At 38.1% G+C, this 13,346-nt stretch overlaps 1 protein-coding gene across 2 annotated transcripts in view; it reads right to left on the bottom strand.

Annotated features, from left to right (window-relative positions):
• Positions 1-818: 818 nt before the first annotated feature.
• slc9a8 (solute carrier family 9 member 8) overlaps positions 819-13,346 on the bottom strand; it is a 33,303-nt gene continuing 20,775 nt past the window's right edge. The window contains exons 9-16 of one of the 2 annotated variants that reach the window (XM_015035109.1): positions 7,684-7,825; positions 7,486-7,591; positions 7,274-7,420; positions 7,104-7,186; positions 6,900-7,011; positions 5,454-5,674; positions 4,696-4,842; positions 819-2,094 (exon numbers count right to left, since the gene is read on the bottom strand). In XM_015035109.1, coding sequence (XP_014890595.1) covers positions 1,981-2,094; positions 4,696-4,842; positions 5,454-5,674; positions 6,900-7,011; positions 7,104-7,186; positions 7,274-7,420; positions 7,486-7,591; positions 7,684-7,825 — 1,072 coding nt within the window. In that variant the 3' untranslated portion in view covers positions 819-1,980. The remainder of the gene's footprint in view (positions 2,095-4,695; positions 4,843-5,453; positions 5,675-6,899; positions 7,012-7,103; positions 7,187-7,273; positions 7,421-7,485; positions 7,592-7,683; positions 7,826-13,346) is intronic. The other variant, XM_015035110.1, reaches the window with a different exon arrangement.

Here is a 13,346-nt window from a genome sequence, read left to right as displayed (position 1 = left end):
TGACTTTGGCAGCCACGTCATCTGTTGGTGTCGGTCCATGGTGCTTCATCAAGTCCAAAGGCAGCACAGCGGCCTGCCAGGAAATGTCAGAACACCTTATGCAGCTATGCTTTATGGGTATGCTGATTCCACTTTCCAGCAGGTCCTGCCACTTGCCAAAAGTAGCAGTACCTGCTTTAATGACCATGGTTTGACTATGACTGATTGGTCAGTCAGCTCTGGTTACCTAAATCCCCACAGAGGATCTGCAGAGTATCACTAAGAGGAAGATGAGAGACACCAGACTCATCAATAGCTGCCGTTGTTAAAGCAACACGGGCTTCTCAGCAATCACAGGCTTACATTGGCTGTATATTGCAGTGATTCATTCAAAAGAAGAACAACAGTATTAAGGGAACACACTGAACTTCTATGAACTTCTGCAATTCTATAAATGTCCCAAGATATCCGTTAGCTGAAACTAGCAGCTGGGACCTCCATGAAATCTGTGATCTGGAAAAGTAAATTAAAGACTTATTGCAGAAAGGCTTTTAATTCTTGGCCTCCACAGAAAAATAAGAATGTTTTTTTTATTATTATTATTATTTTCTTGGTCATAAGTAATGGAAAAACTAAATTTTGGATTTTCATAATTTAAAAGCCATAATCATCTCCATTAAAATAAGTGCTTTCAATATATCCCTCTGTGTGTAAAAGAATCTAAATGGGCCTGTGATTTATTTATCTTTTAAACTGAATTAGCAAAAATCAACTTTTCAAATTTTAATTTGAGATCCATGATCCTTCTCAGGCATTCCTGAAGAAAAAGTGCGCAGAACTTAGTGCATATAAGATTTAATTTATTATAGCTTCTTTCTTTTCCAGTAATCCTGCGATGGTCACAGAATTTGTACAAAATCGAACAGAAAGTAGATAAACCTCTCATAAATAAAGAAAACAGCAGCAAATGGACATGGCAACAATACCCTTTACCCCACATTCACATATAAGCATCTGTTTGCAAAATGCATAAGGAAGCCTCCAAGGCCAGGTTCAGACACAGTGTAGATTCAGAAAATGGACCAGAAAATGAAAATAAGTGCAGATATCGTACTCCGAAAGGAAAGCAATTTCCAATTTTCTGGGGCATAATCATGCTGTCGTAACTATGCTTTCTAATTAAAATGGCTACTTTTCCTCGACACGTCTCACTTGTTTTAACTTTCTTCTGAATTTATCTTGGCTGCCTCGTGGCTGAGGGCGGAGGAGCCCACTCATCATTTGCATTTCAGCCTCATGGCATATATGGTTTACCTATATGTTTTTAAAAACAAATCAACTTGGAAATGAAGAGGCACAGAGAGAATTAATGCTGGTAAACAAGGAGATGCACAAACATGTAGCCAATTAAAAATAAAAATTCCACTTTTGAAATCTTGCTTGAAGCGAGACTTTTTACTTCTCCTTCCTGATCCCAAGTGAAACTTTTACTTTAAGTGGAACTTAACCAAATATTGATAACACAAAATTCACAGACACAGAGGAAAAATGCGCCACAGCGCTGATTCACATAAGAAAAACTTCCCGTCACAGTTTCTTCGCCGATTTCCCTTTGGACAAAACCTTCATGAAAGTAAAAATAAAAATAATAATAAGCAAAACACATCCCTGTGTACGGTTCAAAGAAAACCAAACCCAGTGAAACAGCCCATCTATTCAATAATCTTAAGAAACTAATGATAGAATAATTGTTATTTTTTATGCAGTGTTACAATTTCCCTTCATTTTCGGGGAAGATCATTTCTTCCAGTTCAATCGCAGAGAAACAATTCTCCACCTTCACTGCCTAAAGATGTTTCACCGACATGAATTTGGTAGCAGGCGAAGAAATAGGAGCTTCCTTTGACTAACAGTGAAAACAAATCATGCCTTCACTGACAGACAAATCCACAGCCCAGGACAGATGATATCTGGTTGTTGTTTTTATAGATGCTAAATTGTTCACAGAAGTTCTGCTTCGTCTTCGTCGTCTTCAGATCCCGACGGTCCCTGGCGGACCTCTTCGTACCACTTGTTGGTCAGCGTCTTCATCTGGATCCGTCCGTGTAGCAAGTCCTGTGAGACATACGTTGCGCACATCAGCAAGCAGGTACACAGATTACGAGCATGCTAATAAATAGAGGAAGCGACGAAAAGACTGAAGCTTGAACATAGCAGTTCAGCACTGGAACTACATTGACTAAAGCACCCAATATTTTTAGTTTTTTGTCAATGGTGTGAGAAATCTTCATAAAATATTAAAACCTGCAAGTTTGACTAAACTTAGAACGTCAGCACTGCCAATATTTGCTTTTTATTTTGCATAATGTTCAGTTCAGCAACACATTATCATGGTGTGACTAAAACTGTAAGTGATACCCACTGCAGATGGCGTGTGCAGGACTGGGAGACATTAAGTGACTGAATTTTTTTTTTGTAAACAGAAGAAATAATTTATTAGCTACTAGAGACATCACATTACCAACATGTGCTTTCGCATAATTTTCTATGTTTTGTCCTTTTCCTAAAATTTTGCCTTCTGAGCCGTTGCTAATGTCATATACTGATCCAGTTTTGAACCATAAAGGGAAAGGAAAGTGGATAAGAAAGATATGGCCTACCACGATGAGGTGGTTTGGGATTAATGGAGGAAAATATCAATGAAGGTTGGCGCTCGACTGACGAGCCTGCAGCAGCATGACTGACGCGCTCAGAGCTGCAGAAATTCAGTTTGTTGTAGCTTCTGCTGAAACTTTAAAGTTTGCTCTTTTTTTGCCTTACACCAGGTGAACACAGATAATTTTGGTAGAGAAAAGCGGTTTATCTGCAGTTAGCACATTTTCAACTAAGGTGTGTGTCAATTAGTAGGAGTTGACTGACTAATGCAAAGGCTGATTGTCACCTGATAAAACCCCACATAGACAACAGAAGGGAGAATGAAACAGGAGCAGAAAGTCCACAAGTAAGCACAAAATGTGACTGTGTTGTTTCTTCTCCTTTAAGAGGCTTTTAAGAAACGTCAAAATAAAAAAATAGATATTTATCTTTGTAAATATGAGACAATCTATGCATAAAATGTAGCTTTCGATAGGATGAAGATGCAATTAATGTAATCATGAGTATAGTAACTAAATCACTTTACTCTTTAAGATGGACAAAAATGTAACTTTGTATTTATCATAGGCTTCATTTTTAGGGTTTTTTTATGTGTGGAGTGGGGATGAAATTGGGATTGAAACATTTGAACTGCAAACACTTTTTGACTAAACTTAATAAAAATGTGCCGTCAAAATGAACTCTGCTCAGTAACACTTCCCCCCAGCTATTGATTAGGTCATTTTGTTGCAGGGCTAAGACACGACACAAATAAGGTTTTTGTGATTAAGTTGAACTTCATTAACTTTAACAATTAATTATATTAGCTTTCTTCATTGCAATGATGATTGCCATCCTTTACATCATGTAATTCGTAGCATCAATGTTCAGCAGCCACCCAGAGACGAGCTGTCTAGCTCTGTGTGATGTGTCTGCATGTTTAATGCTTAGGTGCCTCTTTGATTCCACTGAAGCTTTGTAAAGTTTTGACGGCAACTTCTGTGCATCACACTCACAGGGATAATACAGAATCTTCTTCCATTTTGCACACAGAATACATCTGAAGGAGGGAGATGATGAAATGTGATTCTCTTCAGAGCGTACTTGCTGATCTCAACACCAAATTCCCTCAATCTTTTATCTTTTAAGGGTTTCCTGCTGTAGCAGACCCGGGTGGAGTAGCAAAGAGAGGTGAGGTCCTCCGAACGAACCTCAACTAATCACCAAATGTTACGTACAAGGATAGTTAGTTAGATAGTTCGATTTCATCTGTGCTACAGCAGTGTAGCCCACAGTGGGAGACCAAGCACCAAGTACAATTCCAGTTTTTTTATGTTTCACATGTCCTGTTTAGATAATGACAGTTGTGCCTTTGAAGCCTTCACTGTTCCAGCATAGATACTTCCACAGCCTTTTTATGTTTTTGCAAATGTGAGAAGTGTTTGATCTGGGTGTGTTGGAGAAGGGATGGATCTAAAATAAGTACAATTCAATACAGTGGCATTTATGGCTGTAATGAAAAAACAAATGTGTTTCAGTGCTTTGACAATAAATACTTTGTCCATAAATGGACTGAATTCAAATGGCACTTTTCTAGTCATAGTGTTGACTTAAATCACTTTACACTGGAGGCATATTCACCTAATTTGCACACACAAACGTGCACGCATTCATACGCTGACAAGCTGATCTAGAGGCAAGATAAATGCATTGCCCAGCGGCACACTGGCACGCGGCAAGAGGAAGTCACAACCACAACTTCAGAGTTCAAGATGAATCCTTTTCCGACCGAGCCACAGTCGTCCCACTGTGCAAAAAGACTTCTGCTGGAAACTTGTATTCACTCCTAGATTGTGCACCAAATCAGAACTTCAAGACAAACTGACAGACTGCATAAAGTCAAGCAGCCAAATATGCATCTCTGCATGTCTTGCACTAATCACCGCTGATAGGGCTGGTTTAATCACGACAAACTTAAGCAGGAAAATTGACAACATATCAATTGTATGTGTTGTACAAGTGAAAAACTACAAACTGTGTTGAACAGATAGAGAATATCTGGCTTACACAAGTTTTTCTTACCTCTTGTGTAAGTCTGCGAGTGAAGAAGGGGTTAAGATACTTTGCATCAAGCCACATGAAGCCCTTTAGATCTTGTCTCTGGTAAATCTGAGCCTCGTACTCTTCCTCTGTCAGTTCTGATAGGTGCTCTGTATCAATGGTGTTACCCTGGAGACAAAAGCCAAGGAGAAAGAAGGCAGTCAGGCAAATAGAATAAAATAAAAAAGGAAAGAGGCCCTAAGAATAAACACTGGGTAAGGAAAAAAAAAAGAAAAGAAAAAAAAACTGAAGAGAGTTCTGAAAATGATGCATGAAAACAAAGATTTCATTTCAACACGGTATAAGAGTAATGAGAGAAAATGAGAATATACTTCATCAGGCAGCTGATAGTTAGCTTTGGAAATAGTCGAGACAGACAAGGCAGACACACTATCCAAGGCTGACAGTGACTCCCCAACAGTGGAATGTACATCCAATAAATGATCCATTATCTAGAGTTAGAGCCATCAGAGGCAACTGAAATATTTAGCACAATGGCTGGTCTTCTTGCTCCTAGGAAATTGTATCGATGCCACGGAGTGCATCTGTGTGGGGAGAGAGCTTTGCTCCCTGCTGACTCAGTGTCCTCATCACAAAGCCGCATTCAACCTCTTTGATGTTTCCCACTCTGTGGTGAGCAGAAAGGGCCAGATTGCAGATGAAAAGACGGCCCAGCTAGAATCGAGGGAGACGGCAAACGAACAATGCGTCCAACCAAAGTGCTGCTTTGATTTCATTACCATTTTCTGTGTCTTGCTGAGATTAACGTCCTTCTTGTTTTTTCGCCGCGACTGGCTCTCTTCAATGTCCATAATGCGGATGAGCGGCATTGTCCCGCCCCCAAGGAAGAGGATGGTAAATAACACAATGATGATGGTGGTGGTGCCGATTAGCTGACGCTTCTCGATGGGCTCCAAGCCCAAATGGAGGCTCAAGGCATACGGAATGGCACCTCGTAACCCTAGCAAAAAGAAAGATATGAAGGTTTGTTTAAAAAGTCGCTAAGCTCCATGAACTTAATTTTTTTTTTTGTCTTATTACTATAATCATGTAGCTGTGAATAAAAGATAAGCTGAAGATAGAGAATGACATTTTCTCTTTAGAAGTTACGAAAATTCAATGACTGCTACTTAATGAAGGCTTCTGATTTTAAAAAAAAGCAAATCATAAAACAGATTTACAAAGCTAATACTTCTATTATGACAGGGAATTATTCATTTTTCAGGTACGTAGTGTCATTTTATAGCACAATCAATTAACTATTTTACATAAAATGCTGTATGCATCGAACAAGTCTTTAAAAAAACAGACTTTTTAATTTGACATCCTAAAATTGGGCCTTTGTCTCTTTAAGAAGCCCCTGCTGTTTCCCACACTTAGCAGATGCACAGTTCCACCAGATGTTCGCTAATTGCTCCTGCTAGTCTGGAGGAGCTGAGGGGGGGAAAAGCGCAGTGGATGGGTGCTCTGAGCGGCATAAACTCAGCTGGAGACTGCAGCTCCAAGTAAGAGGTTTGTGGGAACAGACAGCGCTTTGTGAGAGCAAGCATTTAGGCTCCCCAGAATGGCTGCCACAAAAATTAAAGGATTTGTCAAATATGCATGAAAGAATCAAATACTCCAGGTATGTTTTTGATGAGGGAATAATATAGCCTCCTGGAAACACTGGCATCAAGCATGCCTAAACGATTGTTTGACGTCATCTACAAGAATGGTGGAGCTTCTCATTACTGAGTCCTTCTTTGTGACACTTTGATTTCTGTTTTGGGGGGTTTTCAGGTTTTTTTGAGCTATGGTCTTAAACTTTTGATCAGCTGAAATAATCATGTTTGAGTGTAAATGCAGTTTTCAATTAATTCCCCGCTCAAAAGTTTTTGTCTCTTACGCTGATTTCTTCTTTTAACATTGTGAAGCTCTACTTAGAACCTTCTTAAGATCCAATAGTGCAAAATGCAAATTCTTGCAATTTTTTTGACTCGTCTTAAGATTTTCATCAGGAGTGTGTGTGTATCAGAAATTCAGTTTGCTTTGGTGTGCACTCTTTGCAAACTGGTTTTTGCCGAACAGTGACATGAAATAATTGTTCGCCACTTCCTGTTGACTCAAGTTTGTTGCACAAGGATTTAAAAGGACGTGGGTTGAGCAGGAATTTTAAAATACATTAACTTGCAGAATTATTATCTCACCACTAAACCACATGATGAACATCATCTTTGGAGTAATCTTGTGATCTCTGAAAAAGTTCAGCAAGAAAGACAAGGGGAAAATGTTGATTGCTCGGCCAAGAAGAACCAGGACCTACACAGAGAAGCACAGAAATCAAACACTTTGAACCCAACTCAACTCACACCAACATTTTACGCTGGCCTTTGCATAAAAAAACTACTTACGATGCACCAAATGACAAAGGATATTTCAAAGTTATGTGGGAAGCTGAAGATGGAGAGGCCAAGAAAAGCAAACACACAAGTCTCTGTGGACAGAAGTTAAAAATAGTAACTCAAAATGTCAAATGAAATGAAATAAGAGGAACTAGGAAGCTAAGCAGAAAATTACTCACCACACATAAAGGCGACTGTGCGCAGCGTCTGCTGCATGAGGATCTGTGTAATTGGTGAAAGGTTGTGATGGGTGTAATGAGACATCGCAATCCCCGCAAACAGGATAGACATTATGCCTGTGGGTGGGAGAAGGAGCTCAGCAAAAACTGCAGATAAACTGAAAACTTGCAACTGTGTGTGTAAGTGTACATCTTTTAACACGTCTGCCCACCTGACAGTTGGGTTCCTTCTGCTAGGCCATAGGGAAGATATGCAAAGATGATCATCATGCCAAACTCAAGTGACGGAGTCTTCCTCAAGTCGAAGTGCTTTAGAAACTAAACAGCTGAGTTAAGAAATTTAAACTAAAGCAGAGAAACACAAATGTGTAAGGCACAAAGAGCCACACTCAGCAAACCAGTCAGGATACAAGAGCTGAAATGAGTCCAGTCAGAGTTCCTAGAGCAGCAGAACCGAAGAACATTTTGAGGAAATACCCCAGCGCTTGCACAAAAGTATCCCAGCCTGTTACCATGGCGTTATCGGAGCGAGAAAAAAAGCCTTCTGCTGTGCTGAAAGGCAAGAAAATGGGAGAATGATTGATGATGGCAAAATCCTTGTACCTTCTGTGTTGCAATACCTCAGCCTGACATGAGAGGTCAGTAAAACTCCACCACTGATAACTGGTGGAAGAGTCCATGAGCGGATTAAAATATGCTTGTAATCCTATCATCACAATCTTGTTGGGTAAACAAAAAAAGATTACTTTGCATAACCCTTTCGTACATTTCATGACATGAGAAATTACCCATTCAAAATAAAACGGGATGCTATCGAAACCACAATCATTTATTTTTACATGATCGGCACTGCAAAAGTCAAGAGTCAGTATATTTGCTTCCTGTAGTCCTTGAACATGGCTATGAAGACCTTTTTCATTTTGAGGTGTTTTGAAAAGAAGTCTTTTTTGGTTTACTAAAACCACTAGATGGTGGCCAATGAATCAGGAAAAAAAAAGCTTTTAAACTTAAAGGACGAGTGGTTGTGTCTACACATAATACACGACAAAAAAAAAAAAAATAATAATAATAATAAAATCAAAAAGTAAACAGTTTTGATTGACTGTACGAACGTTAGAACCAGCAGCTAGGCAAGAGGTTACTGTTTTACAAGCTGAATAGATCACAAAGAGTAAACTAAGCAAATGTCACAAATAAAGCAGCATTTTTTTTTCTGCCAAGTTGGTGAGTTTGAAAGAGCTGCTGGCTGGAAACTGATCAGATCTTCGTTGGAGGTTTTTCAAGTTTAAATGAAACCAGTGCTATTCTTCTGATGCACATGTTTTTTATACACCTGGGAGTTATTCTTTTTCCCCGTTATTGGCCCAGTTTAGAACAACAAGATAAATGAATATGTGTTCCTGGTCAGGTACTGAAACTGAACAAGTGAAACAAATTCAAAGTTTAAAAGGAAAATGAAATGCCAACACAAACTCAGCAGGACTATTGATCAAAACAAGCTTAAAAAGGTAATGGTAAACCCTTAGACTCTGGAACCTAAAGAGAAACAAACCAGAGAAACTTTTCTCACGCAGTATTATTAAAATTTTAAAGAATATTTAGAATAAAAATGTCTAGGTAATGTATAAATTTTGAAGCGGTGGTAGTAGAGGTCCTATTTTTTCTTCCTAAAACTTACAAGATACCAGAGGTTTTGTAATTACTGATAAATATAATTGTGTAACCAACAGCGGTAAAATACTCTATAACTCATAATCTCTTTGCATTGTTTATCTTCAGGTTGCCAAGTGAAGACACCAGCTGAGCTGCTGCTGTAAACAACCTGGTTCAATCGTAAAGTAGCTTTCTAAGAAAGTCCACCAGCGAGGTGTTAACGGCAAACAAACAGCCAGGTCTGTTTAGTCCTTCTATTATTAATGGTTTCATTTACTCTGCAGGGGCACCCTAACACCTCAGATCACTTTACACTATTAACTAACTGTGAGATAAGGTGGGTGTAGAGTGAGCGCGAAGGCAGAGGGTAGAATGTCACCGATGATTCCAAACAAACTGTAAATTCTTAGTTTCCACAAAACTCGTCTAGCTAGTTTCTGTCTGCGGCTCAGTATGTTTGCTGATTAAGTGTAAACAGTCATTCTGCTCTGAGTGGAAACTAAAAACAGAGAGTAGTGTCTGATGTCAAAGACATTTAAATCAACATATCTCTCAATATTAAAAAAATAAAATAAATAAAAATAAAAACAGTGAAAAGCTGAATGCTGTGTAAGCCACTCTACTGTACATTCAACACGTCAGGTTTCAAGCAAATGAATCCTCAGCAGGTGACAATGTGGATGTGTCTAAAAGTAGGGCAGGGAGATTTTGATGACGACATGTTTTTTTTTGTTGTTTTTTTTTTCCTGTTGGTAGATAACAGAGGGCACTGTTTCTATTTTCATCCTTCTCGCCTGTGACAGTTTATTGTGTAACTCTCAAGAACCAGATAGAGCGAGACAATCTTACTAGTTTAATCTGTAAAAGAAAAACTCAACAATTTACAGTTTACCAGACTCAAATAGATAATACAACTTTTAAAAGAGGGCATGGTGTTGTGATCGGAAAAAGAACAAGTATAAGCCTTTGACCTTATATATATATTTACGTGGTGATATTTAAATATCATCGCCAAGCTTCTCTTGGCTGGAGATCATCATCTAGAAAACAGTAAATTAAAGAAAATTTTAAAAAATTACAAACTGTAGATCACTCACACTACCATTTGATCTGACTCATGGAATTAATTAAATATTAGACTGTGTCTCACCCAACAAATACATGCAGGGTCAGGAAAAAGCGAGCAAGATGTCGCCTCATTTAAAGTGAATGAGAAGAGTGACGTCTGAAACCCGAACCATGTGCACACAGCCGCGGTTAACACCTTCCCAAATGAAAACCTGTGAAATGTAGCTTCAGCGCCTTAAGCAGAAAAACTAAAAAAGCTAGGCTCTATAAATAGGAAAACAACTAAGAATAAATAAATACTGTGCTTTGCAAAGGTACTTATATCCCTTAAAATTCTTCAATTTGTCTTGTTATCACCATACCTGCATGAACTTTGTTGGGGGTTTTTTGTGTGATATTCCAAAGCAAACTTTTGGGTAAAACGCAGTGTTAGACTTCATGCAGAAGATTTATTTTTGTCTCACCTAACCAACGCGTTTTCTGTCTATGTTTTTGAAAGGTTTGTGGTAAAGTGCAAATAAGTTTTCCATTGGCTTTCTTCTTGTGACTCTCTCAAAACTGACTAGACTGCATGCCTGGCTGACCTGTCAACAGATTCTCCAAACAGAGTTGTGGATTTCTGCAGCTCCTCTTGAGATACCATGTGCTGATTGGCTGCTCTGATTAATGCTCTGCGTGAACAGCCTGTCAATTTAGATGGGTGGTGTCGTCTTGATTGTTGTGCTGATGCGTCCTCCTATTTTTACTTTTGAATGCTACATTGACCTTACTACTTTGAGATGTCCAAAGTCTGATATTTTCTTTAGAACCTGCTTTAAAGAGTCCCTGAAGTTTATTGTGATTCTGCACTCACGGAAATTCACTCAAAAACAGCATTTTTATTCATTTTTTTGCTAATGCATAATTAAAGTGTTTATGGCAAATTTTCAGCAAAAACGGTAAAAAAAAAAATAAAATAAAATAAAAAGTGACTCCCACTGGCAGAGTGCAGTATTTCTTACTTCTACGACATTGCCTCAGGCTAACTTGATATGAAGTTATAATCTGGAATCAACATGCAGAGTAACAAAAATCAAGCTATTTAAGTATTATGTGTTCTCCAGGCAGACCATTTTATAGCATTTTATATATCAAGTAACTGCTATGTTAACTTCTCCATTAGCCTTTTAACAATGTTTTTACCAGCGCTGCACTCAGAAGTAGCTCGTGTAACGAGCTTAGCAGCTGCGCAGTTCCACCAAATAGTTGTGAATTGCTGCTGGCTAGTCTGCAGGAACTGAGTGGGGGGCGCTCTGTGAGACAAAAACTCAGAAGCTTAGAAACTGAAGCTCTAAGGAAGAGCTGCGTCTCGAACTCTGGGTACTAGGTCCACCCAGGCATTTTGCGCAGCAGAACGGTTGCCACGGATGATCAAATAATTTTTTTAAACATCCATGAAAGAATCAATGCAACGCTCCACGTATGTTTTTGACCGGGGTATAACATTACAACATGACGTAAAGCTCAAAAAAGTTGATTTTACATGATACTGCCCCTTTAAATAATTAAAATGTCCAAATGAAACATATTACATTTCTCAGCTGTAATAGTACACAAAGCTGTAGCAAAATTCAAGAGGTGTGAACAATTCTGCAAAAAACCACTTCCCTTACTAGTCACACTCTATGACTCCCTTTCAATATAAGAAACTGCTGAGAAAAGCCTTGTGTGAACACTGTCGACGACTATGGCAGTTACCATGGAGATTCCTTTTAGCCTTCTTTAATCAATGAATATCTAAAGCCCCTTTTTGACAAGCTCTACTTCACATGTGGAGGTGAGATATTTCTAAGATCACCTGCTGTGGTCATTTATTTTAGCTCTTTCAAAAACTATGCCTTTGACTTCATGCTAATGAAACACAGCAATATTGTCACCAGTTAGGTAAAAAAAAACAAAGGTGCACGATCTACAAGTACTGTCTAATCAGCATAGCAACAGTATTTTGGAATGGTAAATGCTGCTAACCCCTTTTAAGACAAGTATCTCTTTTTTGTAAATTATGCATTATAATAAAATAGTTCTCAAAACTGTTGGGACTTTTTCTGGGTTCTGTTCTGCTTCAATAGAAATTAAAATTCCACCTTATTCCACTGAACCCAACTAAATGTGAGTTTACACAAGGCGAGAGCAAAACATTCTGAGTTACAAGGCTAAAAGTACAAGATTTATGCATCAGTTAGATTCTGTAAAACCAACCTGCTGTTTTTATATGTTCAGTGATTTGTAACAGTATTTACACCCCTCGAACCTTCTCACAATTTATCACATTACAGCCACAAACTGATTTATTTTATTTGGATTTCATATGATAGACCAACATAAAGTAGTGGATGGATAGTAGCAAAGTGGAAGGATTAAGAAAATTTACTATAAAATAAACATAAATGTGACAACTCTAGTCAGTATCCAGCCCTCTTTTATTTTGAAATCCCAAAAGGAAATATAAGGTGAAACCTATTGTATTCAGAAATTAAATAAAAGTACAAGATGAATACGTCTGCTTGTCAGAGACATGTTATGTTGAAGACGTTCTCTTGTAGTTTGACAGAAGTCAAATTACAAGAGAAAGAATTAAAAAGTGAGTGAAAAGGAAATGGAAGTTGAGGAAGAAGTGAAGCCAGAAGCTGTAGAGGTTACAGCTGCTGCTGTTATGGTTATGGTTATAGCTTCGGACGAGGACAGTGATATATTTAATATCAATGAATCTGATAAGAAAGGCTATAAGAGTTTTGTTGAACGGGACTTTGAGTCCAATAGGAAAAAGATGATGACTTTTCATGCTTCTGATTTGTTAATATGTCTTTTGAATGATGCTTTACTGTAAGTTCCCACAGTTTTAACTGCAATGTGAAGTAAGGTACAAGTAATAAAAGTGAAAAGAGGCTACAGCTGTATCTTTCATTGTGTCTACAAAAATTGTATCTACCATGTTTATAGGAAAGTACACATTTATATTTGCAAATGTCAACGGTCAATGCAATACACATGAGTAACATGCAAACGCTACATGAGGAAGTAAAGTAACACAGTTCATTTCTTTACGAGCATACAAAGTGCAGCAAGGTGGTGTTGGCTGGAAAGTTAGTCAGAGCTGTAAAGTAAAGATGGGTGGCGCTAAAAAGAAAGAAGTGCAGAGAAGCATCCACTAGGAAAGAGTTCAGACCCAAGTCCAATTGAGAATTTAAAAAAAAAGAAAAGATAATACTGATATTCTCGTTTTCTAATTCTGTTAATTTATCACATAAAATTCCAGAAGTTTGCGGTTATAGTGTCACTAAATGTAAAAAAAAAAAAAAAAAAAAAAAAAAAA

Source organism: Poecilia latipinna, unplaced genomic scaffold (genome assembly GCF_001443285.1).
Source record: "Poecilia latipinna isolate Pla-1442-1.1 unplaced genomic scaffold, P_latipinna-1.0 Scaffold324, whole genome shotgun sequence".
Lineage (NCBI taxonomy): Eukaryota > Metazoa > Chordata > Actinopteri > Cyprinodontiformes > Poeciliidae > Poecilia > Poecilia latipinna.
Note: the sequence above shows the minus strand (reverse complement) of the source record. Positions and strands in the feature narration are given on the sequence as shown.